Source organism: Octopus bimaculoides, chromosome 7 (genome assembly GCF_001194135.2).
Source record: "Octopus bimaculoides isolate UCB-OBI-ISO-001 chromosome 7, ASM119413v2, whole genome shotgun sequence".
NCBI classification, from domain to species: domain Eukaryota; kingdom Metazoa; phylum Mollusca; class Cephalopoda; order Octopoda; family Octopodidae; genus Octopus; species Octopus bimaculoides.
In genome coordinates this window covers 44,689,716-44,709,855 of record NC_068987.1, presented here as the reverse complement: position 1 = coordinate 44,709,855, position 20,140 = coordinate 44,689,716, and the positions used below count along the sequence as shown (strand labels likewise).

The following is a 20,140-nucleotide window of genomic DNA, read 5'->3' as shown; positions in this document are numbered from 1 at the left end:
ATCGCAAATCTAAGCCCTCTAAATTCACAAACTATACGGAGGGAGAGGGAGAAGGAATTCAGAGTTAATTCTGATCGCCAGAGTTTTAACAAAAAAAAAAATCAAAGGTGATTTATTAATACAAAACTCAATATCTACTAAATAATCATACTTTTTCACATTTTTTCCTGATTATCTCCTTCGTAATCTCAAAAAACATTGCGACCATTGGTCCAGCCGTTTGACCATGAAAAAAGAACAGACAAACGGACATTACAGTAGGAAGTTGACTTCCCGTTGCTTCTTTTATAAGTTATCTTCCCCTTAATTTTTATTTACTTTTTTTTTTAATCGTAAACTGAACAATTACCCCCAATACCCACTGAATAATCATACTTTTTCACATTTTTTCGCTAAAAACTTTTCCGATTACCTCCTCCGTAATTCCAAAAACAGCGTGACCATTGGTCCAGCCGTTTGATCATGAAGACACAGACAGACAGACGAACATAACGCCCATTATAGTAAGATGTGTACACAGATTGTCAATACAATCTTTAGAATGAAGGTCAATAAAATCTACAGAAATAAAAGGTGAATACAATTGCTATCAAGAGAAATTAAGTTTCTTCATTGTACAAAATGATGTAACAAACAAAACAGATCTATATAAAACAGGAATCAAAGAGGAAACATACCCCAGCGTTAAGTTGCAGGTACCTGAAATATGCATTCACTGAAAGCTGGTAATAGTGGTAAACCCTCTGCACCACACTTTTCCAAACATCCATCAGGCCACCAATACAGTCTTCAGAAACTACTTGCAGCGAAGTGCAGCTAGACACCAGCTGTTTGCGAGTTGTCTCAGTACCATCATCATACAGGCTCTACAAATAAAGCATATATTACACACTAATGCATATTTATCAGGAATGTCTTGCGTTTCTTGGAATCAACATGTGAAAGTTTCACCATCCAGCAGCTGACTAGGTAGGAGCCCACAAGATTACCCATCATCTTTCCAACATCCTATGCTTTAGGTGTGGGTTAACTAATATCTTGTGGGTAAAATTGGGAGATGGAAACTGAAGAATCCCACTGTACACACACCTGTATGTGTGTGAATGAGTTTGTATTTCTCCTTTGTTTTCATGTGTTTGCTGCTTGTAAACCAAATCAACCTTATTCAAACAGGCTTGCAATTCATCATGAAAGGACACCTAGGCTTCCTGACATGTTGTATGGTCTCTTTAAACAAAAAGGTGCATTCAACTGGTGTCATTTGCTTCCAGTTCTCCATGTAACTATGTCTGGGCTGTTTATTGTTTTTGATAGACAAAGGTGTTATAACCAAGGTTGGTACCAGATAAAACACTGCCCCATGCAAGCATGGAAAAGTAGATGTTAAAACAATGATGGCCATTGTTTTAATATCTGGTTCTGCTGTGCAGCACAACACCTTTTATTACTGGCCTTAGTTACTTCATTTGTGAGACTCAGTATCCTAACATCTACCCTCATCACTACTATTCATCAATCTCTTTTATTACTTACCTGTGTGTATCTGTGTAAGTGTTTCTTAGTTTTGCTATACATAAACATTAGAGTGAATGCTTGTGACACCATCATAAACAACGGACTTGTAATATCAAGTGTACTTTATAACTTTCAGCTAATTATCCACTACACTTGCCACTTCTAACTCATCAGCACAGAGAAAAGTGGTAGGGTTAAATATTTAGATGTGGGTCTGTAATCCAAGCTAACACACAAATTGATTCCATAATACTGTGTGCAACATTAAAACAATCAGTATGAAATTGAACTATGAACAGTTCTGACATTGTCTTCCCTTTAAAAAACATGATTTTTTATAATCTATCATACAGATAGTTATTTGCCATCAAACTTCTTGTTAGTAGTTACCTGGTCTTGATCACTGATGTCCTCTTCGCTGGAGATAGGGGTATGTATTTTACTTAACACACTCATCACCTTATCACTTTCACTTGACTCAGTAGTCTGAAATAAAATAAAGCCAGAGCAATTAATGACACTATTTAACAGTTTGCTTATTAGAAGACACAGTATTCTTTTTCACCACCATATCTTACATGTGACCCTCTTACAGTTGATGAAACAGTTTTATGTGTATTGTCTAACCAGCTCACAACCAATACAAATGCATAAAACCACCTCCCTCTCTACTACACTTCCATAAGTTACTTGCTCATCTTATGAGTTATTTAGTGACTTCACTAACGTAGTTGGCATTAGGAAGGATATCTAACGATAGAAACCATATCAAAGCAGACATAGGAGCTTAATGTAATCCACAGGCCTGTTGGGTCCTGTTGAAGCACTGAACCCATTCCAGGATGGAGATTAATGTTGCATGATGGTGATGAATACATCATTGTACTTCAGTTCATCTATTTGATGAATCTACTGTATTAAAGATATATATATCTTTGGTTAGCAGCATATCTTGTCTCTTCTCATCATTCAATTGGTTACTTATTCTGGAAAAAGGAAAGGTAGAAGCTTGTAGTAACGCCGTGCACATGCGTAGTCTCACGCATGCGTGGAATTAAACAAGCAAGCGTTCCCGCTTAATTCTATCTCTTTTTACGGTCGGCCAACCATGAGCATTGGACGTGTTAAGCTGTCTCTACATCTTTCGGACTTACACTCGACAGCTCGCTTGCAACTACATACCCACGTCCCAACAACTATGCTCATACACACAGAAGCTGTAACAACAAGAACTAATGATGTATATATTTACCACCTAAATAAAGTGTTGTTTAAGTTGATAGTCTGGAGTTCAGCGTTCCGTTATATTCTTTAATTTTATAGTAGGAAAGTCAGGTATACATCCAAAGATGTATAACCAACTTTCCTATAAGCTATTTCATCAGAACCACAAAACCTTTATCACTGCAAAGACTACATGCCTGCATGTATATGAGTGTGTGTTAGTGTACAGGCTAAATCAAATAATTGAATGTGATACAGCCATAGAATAGTGCTGCCAGTAGCAGTGAACTATAAAAAGGACTGTGTAAAGTGTGATCTTGCTTGCCTATAGCAGCAACAAGAGCCAATTGAATGTTTCAAGCAAGTCAGGGACCGAATCATGGAAACTTTAATTTGGAAAGTTCAAATCACAGACAAGATTTGCAGTTACTAATAATTAAACATAACAGCTATTTTATATATATTATACATCTTTATATCTGCTTTCTAATGTTAGTTTGGTTTTTGACAGGTTTTTAAAATCATTCCGGATACCTCTCACATATCACAAGGGAGACAACTATAATGGTCGTTTAACTTACTAGTAGAGGACAAATTTCCCTAGAATCACATCTACTGTCTTCTTAAATAGAGGAAGCATTGGGCAATGAAGTACCCGATGACGTGTGTGTGTGTGTAATGCGTATTCATGATGTTTGTAATAAGAACAAGTTTTATGATAAACACACTTAATGAAGTATGACTTAAAGTTAACAAGAACCAAGTACATGATCTCTATGTTTCAGAGTGGAGCAGGTAAAACTAATGAAAACAGTACTTACAGCAGGGAGAAGAGACAGGATTTGTTGTTTTTCTTCCTCCAGTAATTCCACTGAACCATGGCTGCAAAAGCAGTAACACAAGTCATCATTAACTCAAATACACACAGAAACTCTCTTTCTTTTACATGCTATATACTTTTCAAATTCAAAGATGAAGATAGGTTTATACATACTGTAACATAAACATTTTAGTACAGGCATTGTTGAAAAGTTTACTTCCCAACCACATAGTTTTGTGTTCATCCCCACTGTGGAGCACCTTGGGCAAGTGTCTGCTGCTATTGCCCTGGGCCAACTAAAGCCTTGTGATTGGATTTGGAAACTGAAAGAAGCCCACTGTATATGTGTGAATATATGCACACACACACACACACTCGTGTGTGTGTGTGTGTGTGAGTGAGTATGTCTGTGTCTCCTTTTTTTACAACACATGATAGATGTAAAGTGAATGTCACCATCATACAAGCAGTGTCATTTATTTTCAATATTCTGTGAGAACATGTCAAACCATGGAGAAATATTATTTTGCTAAGAAACAGGTGAGGGTTGGTAACAGGAAAGGCATCTGGCCATAGAAAAATGCCTCTGTAAACTCTCTCCAACCCATACAAGCACAAAAAAGTGGGATATTAAAACAATGATGATGAAAGTTATTGCAGAAAAACCAAATTGAACAGTAAAAATAAGTTACCAGAAAAGTACAGAAATATTTGGGGAAAACTATGACAATCCTTCTTGTCTTAATTCTTTTGATACCAACCTGGCTAAGACTGATCCTAGCTCTATGATACAAATTTCCTATTTTAAAGGGATCTAAATTAAAACCTGTCAAAACTCAGTTTTAATTTAGATTCCATACACTAAATTAATGACAAAATTATTTTACTAAATTTTTCAATAGTTTCAAAATTAATTGAAAGAAACTCAGTGTATTTCACTACATATATCGTAACAAAAGGGTTAATGTATTTCAATTTAAACTTTCCAACACATTAAATAATCGCTATGAAAAGATTAAAATAAATCCTTCTTTAACAAGGCCAGTTTAGCCACCAACACTTATCTGATACATGTAATCAAACTCTCCTAAAAAATTAGAAAGACTGAAATTCTTTATCATCATGTTCATAAATTAACTCTAAAATTGGACATTATAATACAGTCATAGGCAAACTGCAACCTGTGGGACTTTCTAAATGAAAAATTACCCTGAATATTTTTAGCTGTGCAGCCTACCTGATGATGAGCAATGCCTCATGCTTTTCAAAAAAGGAGACCCATAACTGTTTTAATTCCATAACTGTTTTAACTCATATATCATATCATATCAAGACTGTTATAGGAAAAACAATGTCTGTATAACACTTACCTTGCATTATCAACAGCTTTCCTCCCCCATTTATAACACCAATTAGCTATGGCAAACCAAGCTTTAGCTAAGGTAGGAGATTTAGCTGTGCTCAAACGCAGCAAGCGGTCAATGATGGCATCAGAATCAGACAGAAATGAGCTGCCATTTAGAAGCAACCCTACAAATAAATATAAAGAAAACAGAAGATTAGCCAGAATACTATAATATCTGCCTTAATATATAGAAATAGAAGGGTTAGTATACAGATATAGTGGACATTACCATAGGTTAGAATATAGATATATTGGACACATGGGTTAGTATACATACATACTCTGCACTACATGGCTTGATATACATATATTTTGCACACTATATGGTTTAGTATATAGATGAGAGGCAGGGAAACCTGCACCCATGAGCCCATTTTATTGTGCCCATAGGCTGGTATACACGTATGTACAAAATGTAGTCAATTTTGCAATTATAAAATTTATACAATACTCGTATGCCTCTTTGCGACATAGGTCGTGTTTCCACTATGACTTAAAATGGTTAGACTTGAACAGAAAATTGTCCGGCAAATGCCATTTGAATAGAAATTTTGTTTGCACTATAAAACACATATTGCTAGATTTGTTCCACCCTCTTGAGACCCAACTATTATAGAATACCTCATAAGTAATATAAACATCTTAAATTCAGTGGCAGTGTTAATGAAGATGTTATGTGTTAATTTAATGTATTAAATTTATCTTTATTAATGTATACTGAATTATACATAAATATATACAAGATTTACACAGATATAAGAGTTAGAACTTGTGATCTGCCCACGGACCTTTTTTTTTATTTTGGAAATTTTTGCTCGCCGCACTAAAAGGTTTCCCCACCCCTGACATAAACAGTTGACACTACTTGGTTTAGTATATAGACATAGTGGATTCTACATGGCTTAGTATATAGACATAGTTGACACTATTTGGCTTAGTAGACATAGTAGACAGCATGGCTTTGAAGATATAGTGAATACTACAGTGAATATAGACAGCTGACACTACATGGTTTTGTAGATATAGTGGATACAACATGGTTTAATATATGGACATATTGGACACTACTTGTGTTAGTAATACATGGACACACCAGACACTACATGGTTTAATATATAGACATGGTGGACAATATGTAGTTTAGTATACAGATACATTCAACCTTGCCTGGAAACAGATGAGGGTTGGCAAAAGGGCATCCAGCCACAGAAAATCTGCCTTGATGAACTCTGGCAGATCCATGCAAGCATGGAAAAGTGAATGTTATGAAGATGATGAAAATAAATAAAAATTTATTGAGTGTACATGCATAAATAGATTAATTAACAAGTAAAAGATAGGCAATAATGTTCCAGGTTTACCTTTTTTATCAAGTGGTTCAACATTTGAAGTTGAAAAGTCGATGGTTTCTTTCATATCTTCCATTTCTAGCAGCAGCCTAATATTCCGCACACAAGTCCCAAGAGCTGTTGTTTCTCCAACAGCAGGCGGTGACTTCAGCTGACTGCTGATTGATGCTAGAGTTTTGTGATCCAACTGGAGCCATTTGACCAAAGTCAATAAGGAACGGGCACACAGTTCCCTGCATTGGCCTTGTTGAGCCCGGTCTTTGATCTTCTGCAATGCTGACACAACCATGCTCTCACCAGTGAGGCCACTAGCTGTGTTGTTGCAGTTATCAGAGCCCCATTCATGGAAATGTGCAATGCTGCTACTTACAACATCGAGAGCCTCTTTATTCTGGCCTGTACTGTGGAGAAGCTTGGCATACTCCCGCTCAACCTAAAATCAAAAAGATCATCATTGCCTTTAGTATTGTCCTTATCAAACAGAATGTTAAAAAGCACGTCTCTCAATACTGCACCCTTACTCAATCAAGAGGATCTTATCTTACAAGTTAGTCGATGACCTCACAAGTGCCATGGAAAAAGAACCAGTACAAGCTATAAAATAGCTGGTATTAGGAAGGGCATCCAACCATAGAGACAATACCAAAGCAGACATTGGGAACTCAACACAGTCCTCTGGCATTTCAGATCCTATCAAAATATCCAACACATACAGCATGGAAAACAGATGGTGATGATGATGAATAGAAAGAGCAAACAGTGTCTTGATTATGAGCTGAATCTTTTTAAAATCTGCCAAACTAATCATTCCACAAACCACTGAAGGAGCCTCTACATAGTCACTTGTTCTACCAGAAACAGCAGTCAAAACTCCCTTCAAATCACCCCCAACCCCCTTTAAAAAAATATAATAACATAGACCTCCTTGATATAATAAGTTTAAGAGGAAAAAAAAGGAACTGCCACGGCTGGAATACAGTGATTTACTTAGTAAGTGCTGTTCTATAGCTGAATAACAATGTCTTATTCCCTTTCTACTTATTCATTCTTCTGCTGCCCTTCCTCCATCAACAATACATTTTTAGCTAACGCGTTATGCATTCTAGCATTCTATCTCCACTGCATCTACATCACTATATCACATACAGTCTATTTTTTTTTTAGAGTTTCTTTACATTTGAGAGAGAGATCACACAAATTCAAAACTAGTTTACAATGACAATACTGAAATCCTAATGTAAATAAGACTAGAGTAACTTTCAAAAGAAGGCACACATACAAAATATTAACTTACTTTAAGAATATCAAGAATGCTGAGTCCACTGCTGTTGGCATGTAAATTAACAAGAGCAGGGAGCACTCCGTCTGACATAGGGAGCTTCCCGTTTTCAGGATTCTTTGTTAAACTCCTGATGTGTTGTTGTAGAAGGCGTTCTGCAAGTTTGTGATTGTGTTGTTTCCGGGCAAGGGAAGCTGTACTTAAGTACAATCGACTCATCTGGGTGTTGCCATCTAGAGGAGAAAGTAAAAACAAAAGACCAGTCACATAAAATGAACAAAAGTCAATCAAATAACACAAATATCAATAAAGGAATATCTTCAGGTAGTTTCTACATTTAACCCTTTCATTACTGTATTTATTTTGAGATGCTCTGTGTTTCTCTCAATTACTATAAATATAACAAAGAATTTAGTAAAATAACTTAGTCATCATTCAGCTAGTGTTAAGAACATAAATTGTGACTAAGGTTTGGTGGAAGATTTTAATTCAAAACTTTTTACTGCATGGATTCAGCACCAACTGGACATGATACTGAACTACCAAGTTAAGGGTTAAGAGTTCAAATTTTCAAGTTCAATGTTTGCAGTATGTTATAAATTAACAACAAATTTAAATATACTGGATATTAAATATTATAAACACCAATATGAGATAGAAAACAATGGCATACATTTTGTTGTTTTTCTTGGCAAGTCATCTATTTCTACACTACTCTAGTTTTCTCATCTGAACGAATTAGTGTCACAACTGCTATGGCTACTATCTGCGACAGACTGATGTTGTAATCAAGGGACATTCACTTCTCATTTGTTAAACAACCACAAAGCTTGGTGTTGGGTGCCAACCTCACTGATTTCAATAGTATATGATTAGGTTAACCATGTTAGAAAATTGGTATGTTTTGTGCAGATTGTTTTGTTGTTAAATATGTGTTCCAGGACCAACATAATATCCTGATGTAATTAATACTTTAACAAATTTTTCAAATATAATATGTGCAGCCATGAAGCTTGATTCTCAACCATGAGGCTCTGTTACAGTTGCTATGATATACATATACATCAAGGTGTAGATGTGATTGAGAAGTTTACAGCCCAACCACATTTTCAGGTTCAGCTCCACTGTGAGACACCTTGGGAAAATGCCTTCTAATATAGCACTGGGTCAACCAACACCTTGTGAGTGGATTTGGTAGACAGAAACTGAAAGAAGCCCACCATATATAAATGTGTGTGTGTGTGTACCTATGTTTTGAAATTACTTTGTGTTGTAAACAAGCATCACCATCATGAGTAATGTTGTTAGTTTCCAGTCTTCCATGAAAAACCTGTTTGGCCATGGGGAAATATTACCTTGTTTGGAAACAAAAGGTTGGTGACAAGAAGGGCATTAGACCATAGGAAATTTGCCGCAACAAATTCTGTCAGAGCCATGCAAGCATGGACAAGTGGACATTAACCCTTTCGTTACTAACCCGGCCGAGCGTACCCATTGTTATTTAAATGTATATTTGAACCCAAATCTCGTTAGCACATTTGTTAAAACACCTGATTTCACTTTACAAACAGTTGAGTTATTGTCTCTGACATTATTTGGCGTGATATTTGAACTCAGTGAATTTTGGAAGATTTTTTTCCACATTTTTTGTGGCGTTGATTTTTTTCAACTTTGAAGATGGAGAGGAGTTTCATGCTATCAAGCAGTGATTCCGAATTTGAAGGTTTTTCAACAGAAGATATGGAGATATCGAAGAAAAGAATGAATGAGCTACAAAAGCACGTAGTGAACGATAATGAATCGGATATTTCTGTATTCGAAACTGAAAGCAGCGACGGCGACAGCGAGGATGATTTTACACCAGAAAAAGATTTTTAAAATATTTTTATTAACAATTTTTCTGAGGAAACAGGGTCTACCCATAGTCTTTCTCAGGAAGCGAAACCTTTAGACTTCTTTTTCATGCTTGTTTGAAATGATTACTGCGGAAACAAACCGTTACGAAGAATGTAAACAAACCGGAAAAAAAGGATAGCTTGCGGTTTCCTGCAACTGTAAATGAAATACAGGCATTTTTTGCCATAAATATTATTATGGGTATTAGACAGTTACCCAGAATAACAAATTACTGGAGCGATCAGGAACCTTTTGGCGATGAATATATTTCCAGTATTATGAACGAGTACGATTTGTGAAGCTGAACCAATATTTACATGTGAGAGACACTAGCATTACCCTCCCCCAGTACATGGAGAACTTTGAGACAAAAATTATGCAATAGAATTGATTAAGAACCCTTTCTTTGATTATGTTCCAAATATCACATTAATATGTTGATAAATAAAAAAAGTTACAGGTGTTTAATGAGACTAGTCTAAATTCAAGATTATTTTAGAATTTAATTGAAACTCATGAGGGGTGTATTTTGGTCAGAAATATAGTAACGAAAGGGTTAAAACAATGATAATGATGAATTACATAAACTTTATATAAAAGTACTTGACACCTAAATGTTGTACACCACACCCCTCTCTACTATGATGTAATATTCAGAGATTAACATTGAGACAATTGACACTTCTCAGTAACAATGTTTTCTTAATATTCTAGTAATAATAAACTATTTTTAACCAATGAGTGCCAACTGTATCCAGCCCTTTTAGAAATTACACTGCTATTTGCCGTGTGTGTGTGTGTGGGGGTTTGTTACCTGAGCGTTTATCATTTCCAGGTTGCATGTGGTTCTGTAAGTTTAACAGTCTCATCACTTGTAAATAGGTGCTAACATCTTGGTCAGCTTCGTCAAGGACTAATTTCTCACTCAGAGCAACCAATGCCATCTAGAAGGAAACAAAATAATATACATAAATTCATATATTCACATGTACCGAGGTATTAGGCATACATTGGTGTGTGTGCATATATCTAATATATAAATCCCATTCTGTCTGCCTTTTGTGTGCTTATAACTCGAGTATTGTTCATCCAATCACGCTGAAATTTTAAACATGGATACATGTAATCTAAAAAGGTTTTCAAAATGAGAATCGCTATTTTTGTAATGTTTGCCTGTCCATCGGATGATTAAAACTTCCATTTTTATTTTTATTTGAAACTACAGTTATGTATCTCCTTGTTCTTACCACTACGTCAGTGAAAATTGAAATAAAATACTTAAAGCAACAGTCGTAAAAAAATAAGCAGTGTTGTTCAATTTTTGAAATAAAATTGATTTGCAAAGAACATGCCTCATATTATTTTATACCACATTGTTTTATTTCATCCCCGAGCTTCAACTCTTTTTGTGTCAGTTTTTGAGAGAAGAGAGACTTCCCTAAGCATTTTGAGCCTTTACTGAGTAGCAGTTTCTGTTTGCCTGTCCATCAGGTGATTAAAACTACCATTTATATTTTCATTCAAAACTAATGTTACTTATCCCATAGTTCTTACCACTATGCCAGTGAAAATCGAAGTAAGATACATAAAGCAACAGTCATCAAATGCAAAAGTCAAAGAACTGTTTATTGCTTAAATATCACTTGCAACATTCATTTTGGAGATAAAACAGCGTTCAGTCTGACATATAGGTGTCAACAAGAGGTATGTACTATGGAAGAGTACATTGTACTTATCCTAATGTGAAAGTGTTTGAGTGCAAAAAGTTTAAGGTTAATTATGATGTATGATTCCACTGGAAGCTGTATATATTGTGGGCTGAACAGCTTTCCTTCAATTTATTGGCCTCATGACAATTTTGAAAAGGTTCACTGTGTTAAGATTCACAATCCATCAATTTTCCTTATTTAGAAGAAACAGTCAACAGTTTTAATGTCTCAGGAATCTTTAATGCCCTAACCAAAAGTAACGACCCCATACAATCATCAAACATCTCTACAACTTAACACTGTCCAAGTTAACCCTCTTCACTTATACAAACCGTCCAATGGATGGGGGTGTGAATAGCATTTGCTAGTGTGTGTGTGTGTGTGTGTATATATATATATATAATAACAACAATAATTCTAGGATGGAATTTATAAATATTTAATACATTGCTATGCACGTTTCCACAAATCCTTGGGATGAGTACAGTACAGTCCATAGTAGCCGTGGGCATCCGTTTGATCATCATCATTGATTTATTTCATCAAGTAATGCTGCATTAGTGGATGAATCAGAGAGGGATGTTTATCCCTTCATTCTAGCAAGAAGGGATAAACATCCCTCTGTGATTCATCCACAGATGCAGTATTACCTGATGAAATGAATCAATGATGATGATTGACTGGATTCCAACAGATACTACGGACTATACTGTAATCATTCCAAGGATACCGACTTAGATGTTAAAGACATGTGATTTGTGGAAACGCATGTAGCGATGTATTAAATATTTATAAATTCCATCCTAGAATTATTATTATTACGAGGTCTATTGCCATAGTAATGAAGCTCAAGTACACATAGTAAAGCTGCTTGGCACAGATTGACTTTGAACTCTGCTGTGCATGCATACTAAGTTTTAATGTTCTAGCTTACGTCTGCTGTATACAGCAGTACTTGGAAGGAAGGTGTGTAGTGTGTGATCCTTGCATTGACCACGTTAGAGAAAGTTGTCATGGCAATACTTGCTCAGAGACCTACGCAAAGTTGCAGAAAGTCTATGGAGAGGAGAGTATGGGCTGCACACAAGTGTACGAGTGGTTCAGATGTTTCCAAGATGGCTGAAAAGGCGGCGAGCTGGCAGAATCGTTTGCATGCAGAGCGAAATGCTTAGCAGTATTTCGTCTGCCATTACGTTCTTGAGTTCAAATTCCGTCGAGGTCGACTTTGCCTTTCATCCTTTCGGGGGTTGATAAATCAAGTACCAGTTACGCACTGGGGTTGATGTAATCGACTTAATTCCTTTGTCTGTCCTTGTTTGTCCCTTCTATGTTTAGCCCCTTGTGGGCAATAAATAAATAAGATGGCTGCAAAATGTTGATATTGATGAATGTTCTGGGAGACCCGCAACCATCAGAACTGAGAAAAACCGCAAATGTGCATGCAGCTGTGAGGGGAAATCGTCAAATCACCATCCTCAAGTTATTAGAAGCTGTGCATATTAGTTACGGTTCAGTTCAGTTCATTATCACTGAAGATTTGGATATGAGATGCATGTCTGCTAAGTTTGTGCCAAAACTGCTTTCAGCAGACTAAAAAGACATTTGGCTTTCAGTTGCACAAGATCTTGATTCTGTCCAGAATGATGAAAACTTTTTGGAAACTTTGCATAGGCCTCTGAGTAGGTATCACCAGGCTTTTCGCAAAATTTGATGCAGATCTGCTGCTCAATTTTCTCTGTCATGATCAATGCGGCGATCACCTTCCTGCCAAGCATTGCTGTAAAGAGCGGGAGTGAACTAGAACATTAAAACTTAGTGCGCATGCACAGCAGAGTCAAAGTCAATTTGTGCCAAGTGGCTTCACTATGAATGCTTTAGCTACGTTACTATGGCAATAGTCCAGATACTTATTGATCAGTCCATGTATATTTATCCTACATTATTTAGTATAACCATGATGCAAGCCTGAAAAACTGACTCACTAGTCAGTATCTTTAGATGGTAGTTGGCATAATGAAATAGGAGTTTTGTTTCCATACCATTAATGTTACCATAAATGAATTTAAAAGACATATATACATATATTGTAAGTTACCTGGGTGAACTTGCTGGTGTTACGTAAAAAGCACCCAGTGCACTGTAAAAGTGGTTGGCATTATGAAGGGCATCCAAACACAGAAACCATGCCAAATCAGACAATCAAACTTGGCACAGACTTCTGACTTGCCAGCTTCTATCAAACCACCCAATCCATGCCAGCATGGAAAACAGACATTAAATGATGATGATGATGAGATGATGATTGAGATATATGACAAACTAAGAGATAAACTTAATTAAGAAATTTTTGCATGCATCATTTAGTACACACACACATATATATATATGAAAGTTGGCTGAAATGTACATAGGCTGAGCAAGATACTCTCATGGAATCCCATTGGTAAAGAAGCTTTCATCCTGTAAGTCAAAAACATCATCAACAGCAAATATTATGCCACCATCATTGCGATACTAGTTCCCAGCCAAGTGTCTTTTCATGCTTGGGTAAAGATGATAGTCAGATGAGCCAAATCAAGAGAATAGGGAGGGTGATCAACCAGTTCAAAGGTAAAGTCATGCACTGCAGTCATTGAAATCTAGGACTTGTGTACTGAAATATAGTCCAAGTGAAACAAGATCCCTTTTGTTAGTTTTTCTGGGCATTTGGCCTTGACAGCCTTTTGTAATTGCCTCAGCAAGCTGGCATAATACTCTCTACTGATGGTGTGACTTTTTTGAAGATAGTCAATAAACATAATGCCTTTGCATCCCAAAAACTGATGCCATTACCTTCCCTGCAGATGAAATGACTTTAGCCTTCATTGGAGTAGGTGAGGAGGGCTTGTTTCCACTGCATGGATGATTGTCTCTTTGTCCCTGGCTCAAAGTGTTGAACCCAACACTCATCTTGGATTAAGAAATGCTCAAAGAAACCAGCTGGATCTGCCTTGTGCATTTTTGATCAAGTGTCAGATGTGGAACACACTGAGCAGAAACCTTCAAGCTAAATTCATTTGCAGAATGCTCTCAACTCTCTCACAGAATATGCTAATAGCATTAGCTATTTCACTTTTAGTCAATTGCATGTCAACCATAACTATGTGGTGAACATGATCAATGTTTTCCTCAGTGGTGACAGTTGCAGGACATCCAGACCGTTAGTCATTTTCAAGACTCTCCTCCTAAAGCTGCCTACTTTTGCACTGTTGATAAAGCTGGATATCAGCATGAATGTTCTTTCTCTGCAGGTACTTGATAACACCACAATGTCAATTTTTTTCCATTTTCAAGAGTAGTAGCTACTAGTTGCTTTTGAAGTCTTCTTTGAACAGTTAGATGTTAGCTTACATGGAAAGAAACAATGTAATTATTAATACAAAGGACTGAAATTAATGCATGCATGATTTCACAGCTCTACCATCACTCCTCTGTAGTCAGCCTATGAACTTTTCAGCCATCTTCAAATATACACACACGTTTATTTACATCTGCTCTTTCATAGATATAAAAACAGTCTAAAAGAGACCACCATACATACCACTCTAAAACGAGACTTGCTTACATACCTCTCTAAACAAATACTACCTTATACACCAGTCCAAACTGAGACTTGTTAATGTAGCAGCAGTCTGAACAGGAAGCATTTTACAGACACCATCAACTCTTACCTTTCCTCGTTTATCTTCCAGTTGCTTCTTTAGTGCAGCAATAATGTCCAGTTCTGCAATATATTCACTGGGTACAAATGTAGGCCACTGCAACGATTGGACAACCAAAATGTTTTCCAGGAAGTGTTCACACTGGTCAAGACATTTGGACATTTCACTCCTATGAAAGATATTTTTAAAATTAAGGTAAGATTTTTAAAAAAACAACAATAATGCAACGTTATAGTCAGAAACCATAGAATCTGTCATAATATAAAATAGAAATGAAGGACATCAAAATAAAAGTTTTACTAGAGCTAAATTGTTAATATGAAAAGAATGTCTCTAAATCTCTGACTGTTTGACAGATCTTTGAGCTTCCAAAATTTCCTTTTCCAAACTGGCTTGTATCTCTGTATCCATTGCTAACCACTAACTTATGTGGACTTGTACATTCCTCACTGGAAAAGGATTTTGAATTTACAAGCATCAATCTATCCCTGTTTCTGGTGAGAATATAGTCAATCTGGCTTGAGTGCCTACCAGATTGATAAGAGATAAGATGGCTGGCTAGTTTCCTGAAGTTAGTGTTGCAGATCACTAAGTCATTTGCATCACAGAATTCCAGGCACTTTGTTCCCTCCTCATTTCTATTGCCAAAGTTGAAACTTCTATGCACACCACAAAATCCATTGGAATGTTGTCCAACATGACTTTTGAAGGCATCAGGTACAATAATAAGATCACTGTCCTTCATTGTTGAGGTAGTCTGGGGAAGGAACACTTAGAAACAGTCCTTCTGTTCATCTGCTAGTCTAGTATGTGGAGCATATGCAGAGATGTCACTGTTACATTATACAAGACCATTCTTAACTTGATAATTTTAATTGTAATAATAAAAACAGAATGTTTGACTTTCTGTTCTTTACAAAAAAATGGAAAAAACCTGAAACATTTGTAAATAACTTACTTGAGAGAGTTAGATTTGTTCTGCTCTTGTAACAAAGTAACCACACGAACAAACTGCTTGTGGGCATGTTCCAAGCTGTGTTTGGGACTCCACAACAATCCCATTGGCTGCTGGTTGCTAAGTATTGATTCACTTAATGACATTCCCGGAATTAACTCCATGCTACTTCTAACTCCTTCATAGTCACCGTTCTCAAAACAGCCAAGACTCCTGTGGACATGAAAATAATTATATAACAGTGTTTGTGTGTATATATGCAAGAGTCTTTTGTCTTTTACATGTTTCAGTTATTAGACTGTGGTTACGTTGGGGCTCTACCTTGAAGAATTTTATTTGAATGAATCAACCCCAGTACTTATTCTATTGGTCTCTTATCGAACTGCTAAGTTATGGGAATGTAAACACACCAACAGTGGTTGCTGAGTGGGGGACAAACACAGACACAAAGTTACACTCCATTCAAATTTTTCAAGGGCCAGAGCCTACTGGTGTGTATGGATTTTTGCATATGTGAGTGACTCTGAAAAGCAAAGGCTGCTTTAGTATCAGTAGAAAAATTAGAGAAAAGTGACAGCATGTCTGTGGGCCAGAGACTGGAGTGTGTTTGTGAATCACTTCATACCAATCAATGATATGGCCTCTCTTTGGATGTGGTCCAAGAAGTCTGTGAGTGCAACACCAACACTGTCTCAGATGCAAGATCACTCTATTGAGGGTTAGTAGTTGTTAGAGTCTGAAGTGTTTTTGAGATTGTATCTGCAACACTGAAGATGATATTTAAAGCTTCCATGAGGGTTCTAGTTGTATAGTGTTCATGTTTAACAAGAGCAAGATGCAATATACAATATGTGTAATGATGTGCAGTGATTGAATTTTTTGCAGATGAATGTAACAAGATTGGAATGATACCACTAGAGGATGTTTTCAAAGTGTCTGTTCATTAAGTCAATGTGAATTTAGCATAAGTTTGATGTGGATGAGTAACAATACACCAATCAAATTTCTTGATGGTTAGAGCCCACTGGCATGTGATATAGGAGGGTAGATGTTCAGTAGATCTGGTTTTATAGCAGCTGTTCTGGAAGTCAGGTGATCATTAAGGAGGAAGGGAGATTCACAGTGTTAGAGAAGGTTGTTGATTCAAAAATATTGATTAATATAAAGAAGGCATCTTCAATGGAACAGACGTACTTACAGCATACAAAAGACACAAAAGAGCTTTCGTGCTGTAGGGAAAAACTACATTAAACTAATTTAACTAAAGTTTGAAATCCTTATATGCCTGTGTTAGATATCTTGTTATATTCTGTTTCATCAGTAGTTGAGTGATTAATTGTGCGAGCAACATATCCTGCCATATCTAGCTTTAAAGAAAAAGGGGGGGGGGGGGAACAAAAAAACACTCGCTCTAACAACATGTAATATTCAAAACTGTGTTTGTATGTATATGTCCATGCAAATGTTTACATTCTGTGCTTCACAGAATGCAAAATTCACAAACATTGGGTTACAAATGGTGAAATTTGTTTGTTTCTCTTTCAATAAATCATCTGATAATTCTGCAGTTTTGAAGGAGTGTGGGATATAAAAACAACCACCCTTATTTGTAAAACAGGAAAAGGTTAGCAACAAGAAGGGCATCTAGCCTCAATGTATTTACCTAACCTATGCTAGCTTGAGAAAATTGTTGTTAAAACAATGAAATGAATGCATTGTTTGACAAATTCCATACCACCTGTATAGCAGGGGGAAATGAATGTAAAGTATACACATACACAAAAATAATAATAGAAAAAAAGGTAAATAGCAATGATGTGAAATGATAGTAATTATCATCATCACATTATGTTCATTTTCCATATTGGCAGAGACTGGATGGTTTGACAGGTTAGGAGGTGTTAGAGGACTACATCATGCCCTAATGTCTACTTTGGCATGGTTTCTATGGTTGGATGCCATTCCTAATGCCAATCTTTTATTTTTCATAGCACCAGCACTAATGAGGTTGCCATGTAAAAATATCACACATAATTAATGACTGGGGACATATTCTAAATTGGCCAATGAGACATAAGTAAAATTACAGAAACCTAATCATATTGTACATTGAGCCATTGAAGGGCAGCATCTACATAGTTGCATAAACTGCTAGAATTAACACAAATCTCCCTTAAATCACAACTGCTGGTTTTGTTAAATGGAAGAACACACTGGCTTATATATATATATACTTTTAAAGATAACCTAGTGAAGTTGGAAGACCTTTGATCACAGGTTTGTTCAATCAAGGATAACATAGGACAAAACATGAAGAACAACCTAAGCATAACATTTTGGTAAGAAGTTTGCTCTTCAACCACATGGTTCCGGTTCAGTTCTACTATATAGCACCTTGGGCAAGTGTCATCTATTAGAGCCCTGGACCAATCAAAATTTTGTGAGTGGAGTCATTAGATTGGAAGCTGTGTGCAAACATATCATGGTGTATGTGTGCACGCATGCACACATGTATGAGTGTGTCTTTGTGTCTGTACCCAACTGCTTGATAACTGGAGTTGGCTTGTTTATGTTCCCCATAACTTAGCAGTTACCAGAATTAATAAAGTAAATACTGGGGTCAGCTTATTTGACCAAACCCTTCAAGGTGGCATCCTAGCATGGCCACAGTCCAATGACTGAAACAAGTAAAAGATAAACAGATATAACACTGACCAGTAAATCATCAGTAACATTAAAGAAAGAAATGACTGGTAGATCATAAGTAACAAATAAATGACCAATAAATCACAAATAACAGTCAAGAAATGATCAACTGCTATATTACTTACTTAATGTAGTTTATGTCAACAGCACTGGAGAAAGCCTTATTTAGTGAGCCTAAACTAGTATCAGCTCGATATTCTTGCATTGTATCCTGCCACTCAAGTGCACTCTCCCAGTCACTGAGTCGCATGTAGCAATCAGTTACCTGACAAACAAGAAAAATACATTTTAATGATATTTTAATGCAATGTTTCAATATATTTGTATAAATATAACCATATAAATGGATATATAGTTGCACATGAAAATTGAAGACATGTATGTTTGAAAATCAGACACACACGTATATACAATGGGCTTCTTTCAGATTCCATCTATCAAATCTACTCACAAGGCTTTGGTCAGCCCGAGAGTATAGTATACTAGCTTTTAAGCAATTGACCTTGAATAGGAAGATCTGCAAACAGATCTCTGACTTGTTTTGGAGAGTTTGTTGCAATTGCTTCCTCCAAAGTCATATCTGAATGACTAATATGTTGTTGCAAAAAAATCATGTAAAAAAAATTGCCGAAAACAATCGCAGTAATGAAGACATAGGAATCCAAAATTTCAGGATTGTAAGTCTGGATTTGGCCCAGAATGTTTTTAATTTACTCACGGAGTTAGCCTTTAGATTATAAAAATTGTTATCATACAAAAAGATTTGTTGCACAGAATCACGTAAAAAAATCATCGCAAACAATGACACTAATGAAAACTTTGGAATCCAAAATTTCAGGATTTTGTGTCTGGATATGGCCCAGAATGTTTTTAATTTACACAGGGAGTCAGCCTGATTCCAAAATGGTATATATTGGGCTAGGGCCTCTAGGAGTGAAGTTGAAAAAGTGTGACACACTGACATTCACATTTATTATATTATATTATATTAAGGCAGTAAGCTGGCAGAATCATTAGCACACCCTGCAAAATGCATAGTGGTATTTTGTCAGTCTTTACGTTCTGAGTTCAAATTATGAGGTTGACTTTGCCTTTCAATATTTCAGGGTTGACAAATCAGTTGTGTACGGGGTGGGGGGCGTTGGTGTCTAATCGAGCCCCCCACCCGCGCCAATTTCAGGCCTTGTGCCTAGAGTTGAAAAGATTATATCATTATATTATATTAAGGTGGCAAGCTGGCAGAATTGTTAGCACGCTGGGTGAAATGCTCAGCAATATTTCATCTACCATTAGGATTTGAGTTTGAATTCCGCCAAGGATGACTTTGCCTTTCATCCTTTCGAAGTCAATAAAATTAGTACCAGTTACATACTGGGGTTGATGCAATCAACTTAATCCCTTCCCCCAAAATCTGAGGCCTTGTGTTTCCAGTAGAAAGGATTTATTGAAGTTGGAAAAATGTGACACACTGACATTCAAATTTATTATATCAGATATGTTTAATTTTGGGGAAACTTTATTACAATTAATGTATATTTTATATATATATATATATATATATATATATATATATATATATAT

General features: G+C 36.2%; 1 protein-coding gene across 3 annotated transcripts in view; it reads right to left on the bottom strand.

The window, feature by feature from the left end:
* LOC106882826 (serine/threonine-protein kinase SMG1) overlaps positions 1-20,140 on the bottom strand; it is a 197,669-nt gene that overhangs the window by 72,678 nt on the left and 104,851 nt on the right. For all 3 annotated transcript variants that reach the window (XM_052969574.1, XM_052969573.1, XM_052969575.1), the window contains 10 exons: positions 18,685-18,824; positions 15,857-16,066; positions 14,908-15,067; positions 10,303-10,432; positions 7,608-7,825; positions 6,326-6,746; positions 4,930-5,089; positions 3,561-3,621; positions 1,906-2,001; positions 678-866 (listed from right to left, as the gene is read on the bottom strand). In XM_052969574.1, coding sequence (XP_052825534.1) covers positions 678-866; positions 1,906-2,001; positions 3,561-3,621; positions 4,930-5,089; positions 6,326-6,746; positions 7,608-7,825; positions 10,303-10,432; positions 14,908-15,067; positions 15,857-16,066; positions 18,685-18,824 — 1,785 coding nt within the window. The remainder of the gene's footprint in view (positions 1-677; positions 867-1,905; positions 2,002-3,560; positions 3,622-4,929; positions 5,090-6,325; positions 6,747-7,607; positions 7,826-10,302; positions 10,433-14,907; positions 15,068-15,856; positions 16,067-18,684; positions 18,825-20,140) is intronic.